Source organism: Melozone crissalis, unplaced genomic scaffold, assembly GCF_028551555.1.
Source record: "Melozone crissalis strain CALT ecotype California unplaced genomic scaffold, PUWL_Pcris_2 ptg000005l_1, whole genome shotgun sequence".
Lineage (NCBI taxonomy): Eukaryota > Metazoa > Chordata > Aves > Passeriformes > Passerellidae > Melozone > Melozone crissalis.
In genome coordinates, this window is record NW_026535783.1 from 8,918,745 (window position 1) to 8,931,846 (window position 13,102).

At 36.6% G+C, this 13,102-nt stretch overlaps 1 protein-coding gene across 1 annotated transcript in view; it reads left to right on the plus strand.

The window, feature by feature from the left end:
- LOC128942929 (coiled-coil domain-containing protein 171-like) overlaps positions 1 to 13,102 on the plus strand; it is a 50,504-nt gene that overhangs the window by 7,329 nt on the left and 30,073 nt on the right. The window contains exons 5-12 of the mRNA XM_054285652.1: positions 1,247 to 1,374; positions 2,791 to 2,920; positions 5,529 to 5,696; positions 7,281 to 7,469; positions 8,673 to 9,177; positions 9,918 to 10,034; positions 10,869 to 11,095; positions 11,734 to 11,919. Of these exons, the coding sequence (XP_054141627.1) occupies positions 1,247 to 1,374; positions 2,791 to 2,920; positions 5,529 to 5,696; positions 7,281 to 7,469; positions 8,673 to 9,177; positions 9,918 to 10,034; positions 10,869 to 11,095; positions 11,734 to 11,919 (1,650 nt within the window). The remainder of the gene's footprint in view (positions 1 to 1,246; positions 1,375 to 2,790; positions 2,921 to 5,528; positions 5,697 to 7,280; positions 7,470 to 8,672; positions 9,178 to 9,917; positions 10,035 to 10,868; positions 11,096 to 11,733; positions 11,920 to 13,102) is intronic.

A 13,102-nucleotide genomic window follows, 5' to 3' on the forward strand; every position in this document is an offset into this window, starting at 1 on the left:
ATCTTCCAAAAATGTTAAGATTTCCTTGCTCCAGTGAAAACACTGAGTAGATATTTTTGCAATGATTGTCAAGACTGTAAAAGGTAATAGAAAAACATCTCCTTTATTTCCAGGGAACTGTCAAGTTAATAGAATCAATATTAAAATAAAATGTCACATTCTTATGTTTTAGAATTCAAAGTTGCATTGAAACAGTGAGGGGAAAGGAAATGTTTCACAATAGTTAAACTGCTAAAATATTCTGTCCTATATCTCTGGAATGGGCACTTATATAATTTCAGAGATAGAGTGTACTCACCCAACTTCTCTAGGTGTGAGATATTAATGCATCCTGAGGCTGCAGTTCCAAATGTAAATATTCAGAGTTCATTTCTGCTATTACATCTGCTGTTACCAGAAAAGTTTGAATATATGAAAAAATGCTATATGTATACTTGAATATTAAATTTTTGTATCACTAAACTGTGTCACATAGGGTTTGATCCATTAAAGCAATTAGGATTTATTAAAAAAAAAAAAGTGAAAAACCTGAAAGATGATTGCTGAGTGATCTTTTGATCTGCTGAGTGATCTGACTAGCAGTGGAATTTAGAAACACTAAATGAGAAAACAAAAGTGAATTTCATTAATTTTTTCTTATTTTCTGAGGAACTCAAAAAAGCATTTCCACTTCTTCAGTCAGTTATTTTTTTATTACTTTTTCTAAGTACAGGCACTTGGATTTCTGAAGTGATGATTAAATAAGTAATGATGATGCAGGTTTTTTTATTCCTTCTCTACTCTTACAACATACAAAGGGAAAGGTAACATTCCTGGAAGTTAGAGATTTCTCTTCTTTGGGTGAAGAACACAGCAGGTTTTCTTTCTTGTTTATGTACATGAACAAGCTCCACATGAGCTTTGCTCTGAGTGTAAGTGTAGCTTTTACTGTTTATCCTACACTTTTATGAGCCTACTTAATGAATAGAATTCCCCTGGAAAACTTCAGTAATATAAATAATTGAAATCAGGAAAATCCAAACACCACGCAAGGACAACAAAATGTGCTTTTGGTTGGCATATCTATTTCTCTCTGTTTTGAACTCTATGTATTAATACATTTCTATGTGTGTTCAATGCTTTCTGATTCCATACAGAATTAATAGAATATATTCACCTGTAAAAAGCAGAACAGAGCAGTGAACAGCATGAAAGACCGTGGTAATCTTTCCTAACTTCCCTTAACTGCTTTCTTAACATTTGCTAGTTGAGAATTCAAGAACTCGAAGACGTTTTGAATGAAGATCAGCTCGGCAGAAGACAAGCTTTGCCAGAAGGGGTAGCAAGGGAAGATTTCAGAGAGCCAGTAAATGCTCTTGAGACAGGAAAAAAAGCGTAAGTTTCCTTTTAAAGCCATTCCAAAATGGCAGTAGACAGCTTGAGTACAAAATAGAAAATTCCCTGCAATTTTCAGTCAGCAGAAAATTCTAGGGCAATGGGACAAACCAAGCTAAAGGTTCAGAATCTGGCAGTCCATTAATAACAGGCCCATATCAGTAACCAAAGCTATTGTGAATGGTACAGATAATAACTGGCCTGCTACAGATTATTTGCCAAACCAAAAATTTTGAAAATCGTATTTATGGTAGGGTCCAGCCTCCAGTAGTGTTTGGGGTGAGTGTAGGAAAAGATATCCAGCAGATATCCAAAAGATGTCCAATTCTTATATTATTATGAAAACATTGTTTTCCACTTCAGTGAGTCAGTTGGATCTCTAAGACTCCTGTCAAGAAGTTGGGTATCATTTATAGTGGGTAATCTTTGTTTTCAACTTTTGAATGACTGTAGAAAGCTTGACATGGTTAAAAAACATTGAAAAGTGTGAGAGCACAGGAAATCTCTTGGGATGTTTCCACAGCACAGTCTGCTGTGCCTGTGGTAGCAGAACTTGGGTGACGTCTCTTTCAGCCTAGAACTATTTGGGTCCGTATACACAGGTGTTTCTTTTGACTTACTCACACAAGGAGTAGTGGAGAAGGAAAAAAATCAGTTTTCCCACAAGAAAGGAAGTTTGTGGCCCGAGCAACTCGTTCAAGATTCATGATTATGGACATGTTTTTAGTAAGATACTTCAAACTTGAGCTGGAAAAACCTTTGTCATCCTTTGCAAAGATCATTTTTAAGCAAGCTTTTGGCTTTCCTGATACCATGCCTAAATACTTAGGCAATCTTTTAAAATTCTTCCTTGCATTCCCTCTCTGTGCTTCTGTGTCGTTTATGCTGTTGTTTTGCCTTGTAGTTTCCTCATCAGCTGCCTGTTTAGTCATGCCAGGCTCTTGGTATATCTGTTTTCCTGACTGACACAGTACAAGAACAGATTAAAATTCTGGGTAGCTTGCTTTCAAAGTCAGACCAGAGTAGGGTCAGGCATGTGGAAATCTTAAGAGCAAGAACTGTACTTGAAATCAGGACTGATGATGCAACATGTGACATGGTCTCTCTGAAGACAGTTATTGTGCTAATTAAAATATGAAGAATTCTGTTTGTTATATGTAACTTTGAGGCCACATCCAAAAAATCTTATGAATTGCATGACAGCAGGCTTGGTAACTGAAAATATAACCTCTTGAAAAATCTTTCTTAGAAGGAATATAAATTTCTTCATTCAATTAAGAAAGGCAAGCAGCTTCAGGATCCATGTGATGTGCTAAAGTGGTATCTGCCATATCCATTGATTATCATTTAAAAGAACATAGAGCATGCGACAAAAGTAATTTTAGTTAAAGTATCTTTTTTGTGGAAACTTTCCAGTTCACCAAGACAGCATATAACCTACGGTATGGAATGGAAAGACAAGGTTGAGGCCATGAGGAGAGCTCAAGATCCCAATGCCACAATAGCGGTTCCTCCAGACAGCTTCAGCCTGCATGAAGGCTCAATAGTAAGGAAAAAAATCCTCAATAGTAAATTGCAAATACAAATAAAAAGTGCTCAATAGTAAGGAAAAATATGTGACACACATTGTTGAGGTGTTTTAAAACATACTGTCAAAATATTTACTGTGGTGAGGATTTGCTGCATTTGCTGTGCTGAGCTGCGGAAGAACTCTGCCATTCTCTCACCCTTTCTGTTATTATGTTAGCTTTAAAAAAATTTACTACATGAATAAATGTAACCAATGACTTGGAGAAGCTAATTTGAAAATATTTTTAAAGTATGGGTAGGATGTACTGGCATTCCTAATTAAGGCATTTTGTAGATATTGATTATCATATCATGTGAAGAATGTTCTTTCTACCTAACTTTTTTGTCAAGTTTCATTAGCTACCATTGTAGAAATGCTTATTTCTATTTCATACACCTTTTTAGTTTTAGTGCAAGTATTTAACTGTAAAAATTGCTTGAAAATTGTTTCAAGCTTTCAGGTGGAAAAGCAGAGGGGATTTTTTTGTTGTTGTTTTGTTTTTTACTTGTATTGCTGTGGCTTTGGCACATTGGATGTATTTCGCTGGATTATTTTCTGAAAACTTTCTCCTCTTATGTGACCACTTTGGGCTTTTCTACTGTCTTTACCCAGCTACACCTTGAATAACAATTTTGTCATCGTTTTGCATAGCAGCAGGGACAAAGGAAAGTTGTCAGCATGTTTAGAAAATCTCTCCTTTGATAGTGTGGTAACATCTGCTCTCTTTCTACTCTTAGCAATATAAATATTTTTTTGCTGGTGGCTTGGAAACTTCTCTTTCTCTCTCAGAGCTCTGAGCATGGAAGGTACATGAGGTCTGTTCCCTGTGGACAGGAGCAGAGACCTGCATCAGAGAGTCTTCAGATTTGTGGGTGTCTTTTGTTCAGTTGATGGAGTGATTCCACATTTTGTCTCAGTGCTGTCCACTGCCCAGGCAGATCTGTGATTCATAAGCTGGAGACAAATAAAATCAGGGTCTTCTTTTTTCTTTCTGGGAGAATAACAGCTTCTTCCCTGCAAGCATTAATGTATTAAAAGACATTTGCTGGCCCAGTTAGGCTGAGAAAGTAATTTCATCAGGCACAAAAGGAATACATCCAGAGAAAAGCAACTGTCTGCCCTAACTACAGGCATTAATGATTGCTATTTATAACTACAAAACACAATTGCAAGCTGAAAATATTCTACTAAAATTCTTGCTTAACCTAAAGTGCTTGCTAGCTGTTGCTGTGGCAGAAGTTTTCCTTTTTATTTGTATTCCCTAGTAAAATATATGACATGGCAATAATTATGGACAAAATTCCATTCATGATCAAGATTTCTTTTAATGGAAACAGTATTTAATGGTAGACTCAAAATTAATGTTATATTATCGCAAGGTTAAAAAATAAAGGGTTGTCTCACTGTCATATTCATAGAACTGGTTGTTTTAATTGTTTTACTCAAAGGATTTCAAACCACAAGACTGTCCTGAGCAGGTGATAAAAATGTTCATTTTTGGAAGAGTTGTATTAGTAGTTGTCTTATGAGATCAGGTATTTATTGCCTTGGATGGCTTTGCATTTTCCCAAAGCTGTTTGTATTTGTTTGGGAAGCAGAAGTGCCTGTAGGTGGTCCTGTTTACTCCATTGAGACAGCTCTGATTTTGCTTCCCAAAATGAAAAAGCCAAAGACTGTAGCAGAAACTAAGTATAGATAACATTTAATATATTGCTGTTAGTCTCTGCTATACCTATGCTTAAATTGTGTGAAAATGCCAGTGTGTTCTCTCCCATTCAGTTTCCCCTCCTGCTTTCTTGATCTGTACAGTATTTTTCCATGTTTTATACCATTTTTATGCTTCCTGAATATGTTCTTTCCACTCTAGTCTGATAATCTTATAGTGATCTCTGACTGTACTGATACAGCATTTGAGAAACAGCTTTCTATTATCTGAAGGCACTTGTATGAACTGAAAGTATGAACAATTGAATTTCTACTGCATGCTGTTGTTGCTAAAATTTATTTTTAATCCATTTAATATACTACTGATTAAAATCACTGTAAAGAAATGAGGCATGGCTTGTGGAGTTTGACTGATGGAGCTGTAGGCCCATTTTGGCCAGCTGATTAATCATATATAATCCACACAAAGCAAATTTTTAAAGGAATTTAGAGTGTATTGTGCTGCCAAGCCAAATGGACAGTTTTCTGTGTGCTGTGCAAGTGTTGGGGGACAATTTGGAGGCACCTCAAGGTATTAACATGGGTGAATGAATTGCCTCCACTAAGAGCATGGAAATTTTTAGCTGCCAGGTCATGGTTGTGGCTCCCACAGGACTGGGATTTACTCACATACTTTATTTACATACTGTGTCTAACTAGGTAAATTTTGTGAAATCTGTTTTCTTACTCTGCTGTAATATTATGCAATATTATGGCTGCAATTATTAGAAATGAACTGAGGAATTTTGTAAAGCTGTGAGAATGAACCTTAAGGGCTCGTTTTCAGCTGTGCTCAGCGCTGCTACTGCACATATGATGCATCTCTTTTGATTTTAACATTGCCCAGCTACAGCAATTAATTTTTTTCTTTGTGTTCCAGAGGGAGATGTCCATCCTCCTGAACTTATACCAGACCCTGGCAAACGCCCAGGTGCTTTCCAGACAGACAAACGTCCCCCTGGAAGAATTACCTTGGACAGAGCTTTGTGCGCTCTTGCATGAGAATGTTGAAGCCCTGGTCTCGAACTTCAACAAGGCTAAGCAGAGGGTGAGCGTCCCCAGGCATCAGCTGCCTCTGCTGAGCTCAGTGACTTTTATTCACTCTGCAGTCTCGTTAAAAAGGACTGATATTCATGCCCCCAAAAAAGGATTTGGACACTAACAAATGAGCACCATTAATTATGGCTTGTCCACTGCTCAATTTGTTGCCAGGGGCATTTAGATGTGAGTGGAGTGTGCATCAAGTCTCCCAGCTCCACCTTCTGTGCAGGATATTCTGAAAGGACAATCTGATAGTATCCACAGGGACCTAATTAAAAGACAATAAATTCATCTTACTGAGGAGGAAATTCACTGAACATAGTCATTTACAGTCATAAATCAGATCTTTATTTTACTATAATCCAGAGGCAAAATACACTTTCTCAAGGAATATCACCTTGTAATTCTGTGTTTATGATTCAGATGTACTTTTTGAAAGAATGCCAGTGTGGGGTTTTTTTGTTTAATTGTAACTTTGGACTATGACATTTTTATTCAGAAACAAACAGAAATACCTATTCTAAAACATGTCAGGATCTGTATGAAGGAGGAGCTGTACTTTTCTGAAAGGTTTTGAAGCAAATGAGCTTACATGGCTTTTCTCCCCAGAAAACCTTGTGGTTTTAGGAAGGAAAAAGCCCCTTCTAAAATAACTCAGCTGGCTCCAGAGGCTAAGCTATGCCTAAAGAGCTCTTTAGGGTATCACTTTGTGTTCTGGTTTATTTCTCTTTTGAAGTAGATGAGGAAAGGGAAGGGAAGGTGAACACTGTTGGCAGTGTTTGTAGGGCTTGTGTCTTATTGTTGCTTGCTATTTAATTAAGGATTGTTATTAAGACTGATTGTGAGGTCTCTAGGGCTCTTCTCATGTACTGAGCAGCTTTTCTGGGATTTTAGACTGTGCTGAAAAACCTTTTTTTCCACACAATTCAGTGTGATCTATCTGGAAGTATCTTGATATTTTCTAGGAACAGAAAGTTGAGGTGTGTGCATTTGGGGATCATTGTTGGCTTGGTTCATTCCTCCATTTAGCTTGCATGAGAAGTGCAGTGTTAAAGCACAAGAGTGAATCCCTTCATGTTTGTTGAAAATACATCATAAACTTATGAGCTATTTGTAAGGAAAAAATTCTCTGTGCTAGAATTCCCTGAAATTGTTTTAAAACTTAATCATAACCTGGAATGTCTTGACTTTTCAACAAAAGAAAAAAATCAAAAACCACAAACAAACAAACAAAAAATTAAAGGCTGTGTTTTAATTATTGTTTGCAATCATCACAAACTTCTAAAGGATATACTTGGATTACTAATTTACTAAAATTGAATACAATCATTAAAAAAAGAAAAGTTATGAAGTGTCTGGCTCAGGTTTCCTGCCAAGAGGGTGACAAGGTGGTAGAAGGCAAAACCGAAACCAAAAAATATATTTCAGTTTTGTTTTGAGAACCAAGTAATTTATCTGCCATGAAAGGGTTTTACTTAGTTTTAATAAAATATTGAAAAAACTGCAGTTTAGATTTTATGCTGGAATAGTCTGTGCTTAACTTAAAGTGAAAAGGTAAATAAGAATTTCTTCTTAAATGCTTGTCACACAGATATCTCACCTAGAATATATGTGCAAGCACAAGACTGAAACTATGAACAACCTTCAGCAGAACCAGGAGGATGCTTTGGAGAAAATGTCTGAACAGTTAAAAGCACAGGAACACTGGTCGCAGAAAGAAAAGCAATATCTTGAACAGCAGTACTCAAACGCCCTTGCAGAAATTCATGCAAGATCACAGGTATGGTGCTGTGAACTTCTAATTTTTTTTTTCTTTAAAAATTGAATTGATTATTTCAATAGTTTAAGCCTCTTAGCAGTTAAAGGTCATTTGGGAATTTTAGTATACGTTTAAAGTTTTAAAAAATCCAAAACCAAACAACAAACCAACCCATCCCTGTGCTAATATTAACACCACTTAAAAAAAGAAATAAATTACTTGGATGAAGCATTTGTTGAAGAGAATTTAGTCTTCAGGCCCAGCTGAGAAGCCTGATTTCATCTGCAGATAGCAGTATTCTTTTTCTGAGAATGTTAAAGCTGTAAGATCAACTTTGCTTGTTTTAAGAATTACTGAGGGCAGCAGCTACTTTTTCAGCATCATCATTTGCAGAGATTGTATAGAATAACAATAATGTGGTATCACCTGGGGATAAATTTAGTTACGTATGTACTGACCCTAAGAGCAGTGGTAGATTTCAATGGTGTTAAGCAATTCTGTTTTTCTGATACTACAGTGAGGAGTGGCCTAAAAGTGTGAAACTGTCACTCCTTGTTAGATGAGTTATTTGCAATCCAAAATGTTCCCTGTTATTCCACAACCACCATTTACTGTCTTTATCATCACACTCCTTCACGCCTGTTTCAATTAAAAGCATAGTGAATAAAGGAAATAGATGTCCCTTGTTATTTGTGAGTTACTGCAACTTACTTTACAGAATAATGCTGTATTTGATGCAGATTTCAGGACTGGAAGTCTCTGCATGCTGAAAAATTCAATCTGTCAGCTTTCATGTTCCAGACTTCCTGATGTTTTTCCTCTCACTTACACTGGCTTTCTGCTCGGTACAGCAGTGTTTTCTCTGAAATTGGAGGATGTTATTAGTATTGTTAAGGCAATTAATAAAACTGAATTGTGGGCAGACAGGTGGTGTTGGACCTTCTGTGAGCTGTCACGGTGTTGGTGGATTGTTTTCAGAAATCAAGAGTCCATTTGCAATTGATTATCATGTAAATTTCCCTCCTACCACTGTTTTTGTTTCATTCATCTTATTCTGTAATTGCTTACTAGAAGAGACACTTTCATCACGATTATTACTAACGACTTTTGCTCCTTTAATGCATCATTTGAATGGCAAAGCGAAATTTTCTTTTCATTCTTGTCTAGGTAAAAACCATGTAGTTAATGTTTCGTCCATTATAGTTTGGTTTGTTTCTGTCACAGGAATGTGAAGAAACGGTGCAGAAAAACAGGCAAAACCTCTATGGCCTTGAACAACTCTCTGACAAACTGGCCCAGGAAAACAATACCTTGAAAAATTCATTATTAGATGCTTTCAAGGCACGCTCATTCCTGCTGGCAGCCTCTGCACTGCTATCAGGGGCCCTGTGCTCTCTCTACGGCCGACTGTGCGCCATGTCTTGCCAAAGAGACATTCTCCAGGAACAGGTGAACCAGCAACAACTATTGAACCACAAGATCGTCAGCCTCCTTTATGCTCTCCCTGCTGTCATGGAAAGAAACCAGGACGAAGTCAGGACAAGGCAAAGAAGAGCCAAGAAGCTGGCTTATGTGTTCCGAAGAGCTGTGATTGTAGCTCTGGCTGCCAACAGGCTGAGGGGTCTGGCCCGATATTCTTGTACCTTTTTTGTCTGGTCAGACGGATGCAGAGGAAGCCCTGGAATTCAAGTTTGTCTGGGAGAATCCAGAGGCAGGCATCCTGTGACACGTAAGTGAAATGTTTTTAAAGAGTTACATCAAATTGCACGTTTGGGGAATAAAAAAGAGGAATATTATTTTTAGTGTTGGGGCATAAAAACATATTTAATGACATTTTGACAAATGTTATTTATGGATTTATGTTTTTTATATAGCTTGATGAATGTATTTCACTATAAGAGGAAATGCCTGGTCTTAGGTTAAGAATTGCAGGTAAAAGTTCAGTTATGCTCATGAACTCAACATTATCTGATATTTTTGATATTTGTGTTACGGATTTCAGAACTAGGTGCTACAGCATCTTCCCTGTGGTAAATATCTTGCAATGTTCCTAAACGACTTTTCTTTTTTTTGGAAAAGGTATTTCCTCTTTTTTTAAAAATAATTTTTAATATTTATTTCGTAAAAACCCACAAAAATTGCTTTCTGATTCAGGTAAAACATTAGCATAGGATTTCAAAATTTTCTTTAGAGATTATGTCTATTTGCCCCTTTCTGTTGCCAGACCAGTTTATATTTCTCTCTACAAGGATAAATGGTATTAAAAATGTTTTCCAAATTAGAAGATTCATCTACTTTTTTTTTTTTTTTTAATGTCATTCGGGAAACATGCTTCAAACAGTCTAAATTGTCCTGACTAATTTCTTGTTTATATGCTTCTTTTTGGTTAATTTCTTAAAGAGCTGGAGGCAGCAGTGTGCCATATTTTTGTGATTTATTTATCCTGCTAGCTGCACTTCTGTTTTACAGGTTTTGGAGAGGAAGGAGTTGACTGTATTGAAGCAATTAACTGGTTGTGTAGCTCTAACCTCTATACTGCAATGATCAATTCTATCTCAGATCTGGAGGGTGTTCTCAACAACCAAGGTAATTTTAACTGCATATTGTTGTAGCAGAAATACATTTAAAAAATAAATAAGTCAGGGTGGTCATATAATTTCCATTTTTATGATTTTATCTAAACTATTCTGTTTAGATAGCTCTGAAGAGATATTTCTGAATATTTATGATAGACACCTTTGACTAGAAGTTATGTCCTGAGCTAGTCAATACAAATTTAAGTGGGGCTGTTTCCCTGAAAGAGTAATTTTACTGCAGGCTAAAATAATAACCCTTTTCTACATTCTCTGAATGATCACATTTCTGTACTGTTGGAACAGATTAATTTTCTTAAACAGCTGATAGGATATTTTATCCTTTCGGTATATAGAGGCCATGGAAGCAGAGGGCTGTTTCTGGAGTTTATTTACAGTGAGAACTGATACAGGTTCCCTTGATTCATCTGCATTTCCGCCACCCCTGGTTCTTTATTAACCTATAGTTTTAGAGTCCCCAGATTTTTGTCACAGAAAAAAGGATAGTAGAAGAGGGATAATTTATGTGAATAAAGGGAAATAGCAGGAGAAAGACAAGGTGATGCATTTTCCAGAAGCCTAAACACTACATTGGTATAAAAGTTGACATTGAATCAAGTGTGTTTAGATTCAGTTTCAGGCACTTTCTTCTTTCATCATGCTCTTTTCAATAAATTGAATTCATATCCTTTAAAAGCAAAGTTTGAACAGTGTTTCAGATTCAGCATTCTGTGTTTCAGAATATTTACAGGTTCCATCCCGTATAAGTGAAAACGAACATGATATTATAAGAAATGGGAACTAATAACCTGCTTGATGTTTCCTTTTTGTTGTTTTTTTCTTAAAGATTCAGAGCTGTGGCTTTCTAGTAACTCGCTGATCGGCACAGCCAGGAACTGCTTTGCAAAACTGATGGACAACCTGAGTGTTCTGATGGAGACAGTTCAAGGGAACACTCGTGGGTGCAGAGCCTTCCTGGAGAGGGACTCCCTGATAGACAGGCTGGCTCGTGGGCTCCGCAGACTAAATGCCCAGGCCCTGGAAGCTGGATTGCATGACAGACTGCCCAGCACAGTAAGCAGACTTGCAGTCCTCCTTCATGGAAACAGAAGGTTTACAGCAACATTGAAGCTCCCTTGATAGCAGCATTTATTTTGTTTCAGACTGGTGATGAGTCCATGAGAGTGAAGTGCTACTATATGGACACTCAGAAGTTGATTTGTCACACATTAGGGTGTGAATAGGTCTTTTCTTTTATTGAGAAAGAATTTTTGAAGGAGGTTTAGTGTATCCAAGTAAAAGATTTTTTTTAAGTTCTATCAGATCTGCATTAGCTTATAAGCACAAATTTGCTTTTGGCTTGATGTAAATGTTAAGGTTGCTTTTTATTCTTGTTTTCTACTTTCTCATGTTTACCATCCTTTCTTTCAGTAAAGATAACCTTCTTCCCTTTAACCAAAATAAAAGGATAAACTCTTTCCCTACTAATCTTTTCTAGTAAACCTTAGGTGAAAATAGTACTTCCTTGTAAACAGAATTTGCAGTTACCCTTGGTAGGTGACAGGTTCAAACTTTTGTCCTTGTGTATGTCTTTTAGAGATGGAGGAAAAAATTATGTTTTGTCTTCTTTTTCTTGAGTCTTAAATATTATTTATTTTATTGCTAAAACAGCAGATTTTATAGCCCATCAACTTGTTTTTGTTTGCTGACAGAGAAACATAGCAACTTTGCAGCAAGAAATATTTGCATTTTCACGAAGGCTTCATGCAGCAGAAGTAGAGTCCCGCTCACTGTACCTGCAGCTTCAAGAATGCAGATGGGCTTTCAACAAGATGCAAAAGGATGCTGAAAAAACCCACAGACTGCAGACCCAATTAAGTGAAGTTCAGCAAGTAAGTGCATTTGACTTGGAGGCTCTCTTGCTTAAAAAAGACTCTCCTTTCTACACATGTTTTGATTTGTGTTCTTTTGGAAAACAAGCATCAAATTGATTTACTTTCAACAGAATTTTCCAGAAACCTTGCCTTGTAAATGTCACTAAACCAGAAGACAGATTTATTTAGAAATATCTCTTTTCCACTGGAGTTATCTTTTGATTTGTAGAAGGAGGTATCCTGTATAAATTAGAGTTTGGTCTTCAGCAATCCAGGTTCTCCCATTTGCTGGAAATGTTGATCTGATTTATATATCCTCAAAGAAGATTTCACTTAATAGAATAAAGTCAGTGGGAATGAGGGTATTCAATAAAAATTTTAATGAAATATAAACATAGCAGTTTAAACTCTGTATGGATGTTGATGAATGTTATAATAAATACAATGCAAAGTTTAGCAGGTCTGTTTCCCTGAAGAAGTAACTTTATGGCAGGGGGAAAAAAGCTTTTGTCTATATTCTCAGTAGCACAAAATTCCCCTGAGCCTTTTGCTGTTGGTGATTGACTTACTGAGACACTGTGGGTTCCCCAACCTGAAGCCTAGTTGGTAGAACCTGTCAGGGGGTTCTACCAAGCAAAGAATATCTGCTAGATGATGTCTCGCCCATTGTCCTTCCTGTTCTTAGCTAGTAAAATGGAATTTTTTTTAAGCTCAAAAATATCTAATCATCTTCAGTTTTGCTCTTAACAGGTTTTATGCCCTTAGTGGTTTTGGACTGTTAGATGAAAATTATCACATATTAGATAGTAGTTGAAATGCAGATGACAGCTTTCTTTGAAGAATTACTTCTTTCTGGAACAGTTTTTGGACAAGAAGAACAGCCCACAAAGGTGTTTACAAGGGTTAATAAGCTCTCCACTAAAATTCTGAACATTGATCTGCATATTTTTCCTTCTAAATCCTGAAGTTTTGCATCCCATGGTGTTAATTAGAATAGAGTAATGAATGCCAAGACTTTACATGAATGTTCTTTATAAAAAACACAGCAATTAACTGGTCTGCCATCTTATTGTTCAGCGATGTCTTCATGTTAAAAAAACCTCAATAGTACTCATAAGCATGCATTTATTTTAGAATTTGATATGTTTGCAAGTGGAACTCACTCAATGGTAGGGAAGCCATTGGGTATAGTTACAGAATCAGGCAC